At 39.1% G+C, this 7,395-nt stretch overlaps 3 protein-coding genes across 3 annotated transcripts; 1 reads left to right on the plus strand and 2 right to left on the minus strand.

The window, feature by feature from the left end:
- The first annotated feature begins 510 nt into the window (after positions 1-510).
- LOC125593152 (putative RNA methyltransferase At5g10620) lies at positions 511-1,871 on the plus strand. The gene is made up of 7 exons (XM_048769346.1): positions 511-689; positions 758-789; positions 857-999; positions 1,081-1,147; positions 1,218-1,295; positions 1,463-1,608; positions 1,683-1,871. The coding sequence occupies exons 1-7, from the start codon at positions 614-616 to the stop codon at positions 1,720-1,722; spliced, it is 582 nt and encodes a 193-aa protein (XP_048625303.1). The 5' UTR covers positions 511-613; the 3' UTR covers positions 1,723-1,871.
- Positions 1,872-2,093: 222 nt separating this feature from the next.
- LOC125593151 (cytochrome P450 81C13-like) lies at positions 2,094-3,955 on the minus strand. Its single transcript, XM_048769344.1, has one exon. It carries the CDS (start codon positions 3,721-3,723, stop codon positions 2,227-2,229), a length of 1,497 nt encoding a protein of 498 aa, XP_048625301.1. The 5' UTR covers positions 3,724-3,955; the 3' UTR covers positions 2,094-2,226.
- Positions 3,956-6,078: 2,123 nt separating this feature from the next.
- LOC125593153 (nonsense-mediated mRNA decay factor SMG7-like) lies at positions 6,079-6,850 on the minus strand. The gene is made up of 2 exons (XM_048769347.1): positions 6,729-6,850; positions 6,079-6,640 (listed from the first exon to the last, which is right to left on the minus strand). Exons 1-2 carry the CDS (start codon positions 6,788-6,790, stop codon positions 6,364-6,366), a joined length of 339 nt encoding a protein of 112 aa, XP_048625304.1. The 5' UTR covers positions 6,791-6,850; the 3' UTR covers positions 6,079-6,363.
- Positions 6,851-7,395: the final 545 nt, after the last annotated feature.

Consider the following 7,395-nt stretch of genomic DNA (forward strand, 5'->3'; position numbering starts at 1 on the left):
TTAAAATGGAAAACAGTTTTTTTTTCAAAATTATATTTTTGCAAGTTTATGCCAATTGTCAAATTTTTATGATATTCACTAAATGCTTGAGTTGAAATTTGTTTTAAGATTCAAGAATTTAGTTATATGTTATGTGTTACTTATTAGTATGCGGTGGTATAGTTGTTTTTCGATTATTCTTGCTTTGGTATTGTATCAAATTAACTAATTGTCCAACTCATAATTATAGATGTACAAATGTGGATTTGTGATAAAGTTTGATGACAATACTGTTTTTTTTAATTCTTATTCATAGTGGAGTGTGCATGTGTCAGAAAGAGGCCAATATCAACTTTTATGTTTTTGCGTATGAATTATAAATATATATATTATTTTGTATAATGCATACTTGCTCTACAACATTTGCTTGATAGATAGATGTAGTATATAAGGGATTGGCTGAAGTTCATGAATTATATAATTTGTACTTAAGGCCCATATATATACTACGACAGGCCATATATGATGGGCTTAAAACTCTCGGTATCGTTCGGAGGCTTTGATCTCGTGTTGGGAGTGTCCAAACTCAACTGTATAATCGTCCGTCGTTAAAACGTGAAGAAGTAAAAAAAAAATGGCGATCTCTTTCATGGTTACTTGTCACCTGAAGCAGCCTTACGCATCTGCTTCTCCTACTCCTCATGATAAAGGTTTATACATTTCTCAAATTTGTTGATTTCGAACGTATTGGTTGAAGATTGTGTGACGGTTTCATCAGGAAGAGCATGTAGATACACGGGCCAAGCAGTGGTACGCTTCCATCGACTTGATTAGGGTTTTGGACGTTTAGGTTTTGATAAGTTTTTGGTTTCAATAGAGAGCTCTGCCGATACGTGTGATAACAGTGGGGAAAAAGAGATCGGAAGGTGTTCGACTCTTGGTCGATGAGTACAAGACCAAGCTTAAACCGTATTGCTCCTTTGAGGATTCTTTGGTTCGCTCCAATCCTCGAAATGCTCAGTACGTTGATTCGATTTTTGGAGATAAAGCTCAGTAACTTAGATGGCTTTGGTTTGAAGTCAATAGTGTTTTTACTCGTAGGGATGTTAGAGCTCAGGTTGAGGATGAAGAAGTGGCTGTGATGAAGCTTATTGGGCCTGATGTTTGGGTATTATTGAAATCTCTTTAGAATCAATCTGTAATTAGTCATTCTTGATGGTCTGATTGTGAGATTTTAGGTTGTGGTGCTTGACGAGAGAGGCCGTGACGTTGATTCAGAACAGATGGCTGAGTTACTTGGGGATGCAGGCAATAGTGTAAGCTTTGGCCTTTCCCTTTGTTCTTAGTCTTCTTGGAAAGTTATCAAACTGATTGAAGTTAATCTGATTCATCTTGAGGAAACCTTTCTTTACAAATGGAAAGGCTTAAGAGGACTTGTTAAGCAGGAGAGAATGTTTGACTCTGTGGCGATCTCTGTTTTCAGGGAGCTTCGAGGATATCGTTTTGTATAGGTGGAGCTTATGGACATGGAAGTGAAGTGAGGAAGCGAGCTAATGTGACCATTAGACTCTCCTCCATGGTCCTGAATCATCAGATAGCTCTTGTTGTACTTATGGAACAGCTTTACAGGTGATAACATTGTTACTTCTGTCTCTGCATTCCAATTATACTATGAGATGATGTAATTGGTTTCCTGTTTTCAGGGCATGGACTATTCTCAAGGGCCAAAATTACCATCATTGAGGGTGTACATGAATCTACTTTTTGGGTTCTTTTATTTTCGAGTTCTCCTGTCTAGAGAAACTACATTGCTAAATATAGCTTCTCCGCCGATAGTTGTATCAGAGATTGTTTATTGAACGTCAAATTTTACTTGCTTCTGATCCAGTTCATATTATGGTCATCGTTGAGTGGGACGTCTGTTCTTGTTTGTTGCATCACTATTTTTTGGTTATATAAGGACTGAATGAATGAAGAAGCAACAGTGGCTATTCAACAAATGATCATTCTCCATAGATCTCCATCTAAAGGAAGGAGGAGAGAGGAGACCTTCCCGTGATTAAGATCATCTTCCCTGCCTCTTGCAGATTTAATGCCAAGGAAGAACGAAAAAATGAAGAAACTGATTCCACTATTAAGGTAACTATTTGTGATTTATGATCATTATTCATTCTCCTTATTGTACATGTGTATATATAAAAAAAGCAATCGTCTAAAGCAACTCTATTGGCCACAATACAGATGACACTAGAGCTGAGACAAGATAGGAACCATATCAGGCCGTAGCTTAGGCAACGCGACAAGTGGCTCAGCCTTAGACATTGCCACACCAAAAACAGCCCTCATGTCTATATCTCCTTCATCTACCTTCTCCCAATCAAAACACTGAACCAATGCTCCGACAGCAAGCGCCACTGTCCTCATTCCAAATCCAGCTCCAGGGCATGCTCTCCTCCCAACTCCAAACGGCAAGAACCTGTAACCATCTCTATCGCCAAGAAACCCTTCAAATCTCTCAGGCTTGAAAACATCCCCGTCTTCCCAAAGCTCACCGTTTCTATGAACATCCCAGGCATTTACGAACAACATTGTGTTTTCCGGAAGCTCGTAGTTGCCTAAGTTGAATCTCTTTGATGAGCAGTGAGGAAGCAAGAGTGGAGCTACGGGGTATAGCCTGAGCGTCTCGTAGATGACACACCGAAGATAAGGTAAGCTCGAGAGATCGGAGTCTTGTATAATCCCTTTTTGCTTAGCATTAGATTTGATTTCTTCTCTGAGCTTCTCAAGCTTATCAGGATGGTTCAGCAAAACCGACATTGCCCATTCCATTACCGCAGGTGAAGTATCAGTTCCGCCGTTGAACATAAGCACTACGATTCCTTTGATGACATCATCTGAGTAGAACTCTGGTTCTGTTTCTTGAAGGCGTAAGAACTTCTCCACTACCGAACCGGTTGAATCAAATTTCTTCATCCGAACATCATCAATGAGTCGTTGAAGATACTCATCTCTCATCCTCTGCATCTCCATCACTCTCTTCTCAATACCTTTGAACCCAATCCACCTCAACACTGGGAAAAAATCGCAGACGTTCATCGACATGCTCGAGAAGAACCTCGACTTGAAATCATCAAAGAACCTCTTCTCTGATTCCGGACCGCTCTCTTCAACGCCACGACTCCCAGAGACTAACCTGAGCATGACCTGAGCAGTGAGAAGCGTGAAATGATACTTGAGATCCACTTTCCTAGAGTCAACGGATGATCTGAAGAGTCTCGAACAGAGATTCAAGACTTCTTCGTTACGGATAAAGGAGTTCTTCTGGAGACTTGTGGAGGAGAAGACCTCGAGGGTGGAGAGACGGCGGAGAGTTCTCCAGAGATCTCCGTAAGGAGCGAGTCCGAAGTTCTTGTAGCCGTAGCTGAAGTGATCAGAGGTGATGGTCCTGGGGCGGTTCGCGAGGGTTTGGTCGTGGTTGGTGAAGCACTCTTCGATGGATTCTGGGGAAGAGAGGACAAGGACGGGACGGCATCCGAATTTTAGAAAGAGAACAGGGCCGTGGACTGAAGAGAGGTGATGGAGAGCTTGTGGTAAAGGAAACTTCTTGATAAGGTGAAGATGGCCGATGATGGGAAGAGACGTAGGGGTTGGTGGTAACTTGGAGTTTTGACTCCAAAGGGATCTGGCGAAGAAGAAGAAGATAGGAGCTGTGAGAGAGAAGATGATAAACCAGAGATTTTCCATTTTCTTCTTTTTTTTCTGGTCAAGGCTGAAGATTGATTGACAAGAAGAGGACGAAAGATGAATTAGAGATATCAACAAAACAATTGACAGTGGTTATTTTTTTGTTTATCCCACACATAGAAAATTGAATTACAACATGTTTTCAACGAGTTTGGTCGGAACTGAAGCTTCTTGATATACATTTATGTACATTTTTCTTAGTGTTGGTAGTAAAGTAGAAGATGGTCAATTTGGTGGGTTTGTTCTTACTTGTCTCTTGCTATCTAGGTTTGTTCTTGCACGTAAGATAAGAGGTATATTTCAGTTGTGACTATCATTTGTTTGTTCTTGAGGTCAACTGTTTTGCAGTTTGTATAATTGTTGATCACATTCTTTTCGTGATAACAGATAAAGACTTAGTTGACAAAACATAGAAAAATGTAGGATCTTAAAGTTGATGTTCATTTGTTTTAACTGAGGTTGAGCTGGCTCCTCGGATGAGCTTATTTTTCTAATCCTAGGTTTTGACATTGACTTGGTGGAAGTCATTTTTCAGACTATTATTTTTCTCATAAGTATATCCGTGCGTTTTAGTTTCAATTTCTCAAAAAGGTGCAAGGCTTTTTCTTTTAAATGATGCAGGCCAAGGTTCTTCTTACTTAATGTGCATTGACATAGTTTACAGATGGACCACCTGAGTTGTTGGTGGACTAATCCTCTCTTGTTCAATAACTAATTGTGGTGGTGTGCATAAACTAGTTCTCTGGAAAATGTTAGTGTTCATGATCCACGTTTCGTTGTGACTTGGTTGGAAAGCCTTTTTTTTTCTTTTCTTTTAAGTCACTCACTGCCTTTATTATGCCTTCTGCTTACCTTAAAGAAGGATTTAGGATGACCACTAAACATGTTTGTTTACTTTTAAGGTCAACTATTTTGGTGACTTTTGTAACTTGGCTCTCAGGTTTAGTCGTTGACTTGCTGTGAAGTATATACATATAGTAATTCCACCCAGTCTTAGGTCTCTTGTGATAATACTAGCTGTGTTTCTTCCTGTGCAAAAATGGCCAGCTCTATGCTCTTCTTTTCATTTATTTTGATTCTCCCTTGTGTCTGTTCAATCCATTTTAAGATAACTCGTTTCAACCAAAGTTCTGAAATAGCATACCAAGGAGATGCAAGATCAAAAAGAGGTCTGTTGAGCTTACCAGCATCAACTTCACTTGCCGTGCTGGTTGGGTCACTTACGGTAAAGAGGTTCCTCTATGGGATCCAGTAATAGGTAAGCCCTTCGGATTTCACCACCCGCTTCTCCTTCAGAATCGATACTGGCCGTGCTAAGTTCGGTAAGTACGGCCAAGGGTTCGCTTTCTTCTTAGCCCGGCTCGAATCAGAATGCCTTCCAACTCAGCCGGTGGTTTCTTGGGTCTCTTTAATCAAACCAGCGTTAAGTCTTCCTCTTCCCACTCGTTCAGGTACACGTTTACTAATACAAAACTGGGATCCTGTCGACATGACATCTCACGTGGGAATCAACAACAACTCTCTAACGTCTTCCAACGTCACTTCTTGGAACGCAACGTTACACACAAATATATAGCTCGCGTGCTGATCTCTACGATTCCTCTAGAAGAAACTTGAGCTGCCTCTTGGAGTTATAACAAAACATCTGATCCTAAGAGAACTCTGCATCAACTGGATCGTTCAGCGAGGGAACAGACTTCTGTCGTGGAGTACAGTTCAAGCCTAGAGCCACGAGATATCAAGAAGATTGAAACTGACAGGAAGGTGATGATCATCGGTGTTTCAGTTACAGGTTTTGTTTCTCCTTTTATTAATTTATAGAGATATTAATTTATCAAAGTTTCCTTATTTAGATTTTTTTTTAATTTTTTATTTATAAAGTAAGAAAATATTTAATTTTACCGTATGTATATTATTTAAATTTTAGAAATTTAACTTTCATATTGTTTTAATATCTTATTTGGTGTATATTTTTATGTTTTATAGAATTGTTACGTGGATTTCGATATAATTTTACTAAATATTATCAGAATATGTTGAAATGTTAAAAAAATAAAAGTATTTTCATTGTGAATATTAAACCAACAATATAATGTTTAACTTGTACTTATAAAATTATATTTAATGGGATTATATATTTATATGAGAGTTCTAAAAATATTATTATCTTATTATTTTATCAATTTATGTAATATTTAACATCGGCTCAATTTGAGACCGGTGAAATTTATTAATTTATAGAGATTATTAATTTATCGAGTATTAATTTGTAGAAGTTCTACTGTACTGTACTAGTATAGACTATATAATTTGGGTTTAACTATAGAATTTAATATTTACAACTCGGCAAAAAAGTCATTTCTTAAAAATAAAGAATATCTATAAGAATTGAAAACGGCTTTTGTCATACATGACTTTTAGTCGTGAGGATGGTGAGACTAATATAGTATTAAGTCTTGACGTGCATTGATTCTCTTGCTGGGCCCAGACGCCGGAACTGACCCTTTTGGAAGAACGTTCAACACCAACGGCCCGTATATTCCGGCAACATAGACTCCCGGAGAAGACGAATAACCCCCGGTGATGTGGCCATCCTCGGCCACCACCGTCGCCAGCTTCCCGTTGACCGTCTTAGAGACATCAGATACCTCTCCTGAGATGATGATGCGCACACTGCTCCATTACGTGTCCAAGTAACTCAAAACTTGCTGTTAAGGAGTTTCTAGCATATGACTGACCTTCCTTGTCTTTCTTCGAGTTATCGACGCTGAATATAAGAAGCGTTACGAGCCTAACAATAAAAAGTGCGCTGTCACTGGTGTCTTTACCAAAAATCATATCTTCCGTTAAGCTCGACCAAATCAGATCTCGTAGACTGCTGCTAGTGGAACCAAGAACATCTGAGAATGTCTCGAGGCTGAACACAGACAAGTGATAAACATTACACCAGAGATCCAGTAACAGAGGCTAGAACAAACTAATTTTCAGAAAGAAAGCAAACATACCTTGTTCGGGTAAAAAGAATCCCGTTGAGACGAACAAATTTAACGCAGAATGCTTTGAGCATCTCATCTGCGCTAGTTACTTTATCCTTCTCAGGAACAGCTACCACGTCCTCATCTTTATCGCCGCCGCCTTACCTCTTCTTTTACCAGTGGGCCTTCTAGACGAGTCTTTGGGAGCGGTAAACAAATTGGGCACGATTCTGCTCAACAGAGATAAAGATGTATTAGTGCTAAGAAAGTGAGAGTATAATCTCTCTATTACGCTAAGCCACTAGCATAGTTACAAAACAGAAGCTTATTAGTTAACCATTTCAAAAGCAACAATCAAGTTGTCTCCACAGCTAAACTCCGGAAATAACGAATAGGAAGCAATTATAGCAAAAGCTGAGACATTAAGTTGATACCATTAGACAAACTATAAGACATAGTTGTACCAACTAAAACATCACGTGAAAGAGACAAGGAAATATAACCTGATGATGTGGGTTTCCACTTGACGCAGCAGCATGCTCTCGGTTCTTAGAATCTCCCTCTCCATATAATCCTTTATACCGAGCAAGATCACCAAGGTATATAAAGCAACGGTGACAAGACACCAAAGCCTTTTTAACTTCTGCTATCTTCTTCCATCCAAGGGAAGCCCTACTTGGCTCCAATTTTTAAGATA

This window comes from Brassica napus, chromosome C9 (genome assembly GCF_020379485.1).
Source record: "Brassica napus cultivar Da-Ae chromosome C9, Da-Ae, whole genome shotgun sequence".
Lineage (NCBI taxonomy): Eukaryota > Viridiplantae > Streptophyta > Magnoliopsida > Brassicales > Brassicaceae > Brassica > Brassica napus.

What these genes read in the sequence shown, in the direction of transcription:
- LOC125593152 (XM_048769346.1), top strand. Translation starts at nt 614, where the DNA reads ATGGCGATCTCTTTCATGGTTACTTGTCACCTGAAGCAGCCTTACGCA. An exon ending in GATACACGGGCCAAGCAGTG is followed by an intron (nt 790 to 856) that starts GTACGCTTCCAT and finishes TGGTTTCAATAG; the next exon opens with AGAGCTCTGCCGATACGTGT. An exon ending in CTTATGGAACAGCTTTACAG is followed by an intron (nt 1,609 to 1,682) that starts GTGATAACATTG and finishes TCCTGTTTTCAG; the next exon opens with GGCATGGACTATTCTCAAGG.
- LOC125593151 (XM_048769344.1), bottom strand. Translation starts at nt 3,723, where the DNA reads ATGGAAAATCTCTGGTTTATCATCTTCTCTCTCACAGCTCCTATCTTC.
- LOC125593153 (XM_048769347.1), bottom strand. Translation starts at nt 6,790, where the DNA reads ATGCTCAAAGCATTCTGCGTTAAATTTGTTCGTCTCAACGGGATTCTT. An exon ending in ATTCTTTTTACCCGAACAAG is followed by an intron (nt 6,641 to 6,728) that starts GTATGTTTGCTT and finishes GTCTGTGTTCAG; the next exon opens with CCTCGAGACATTCTCAGATG.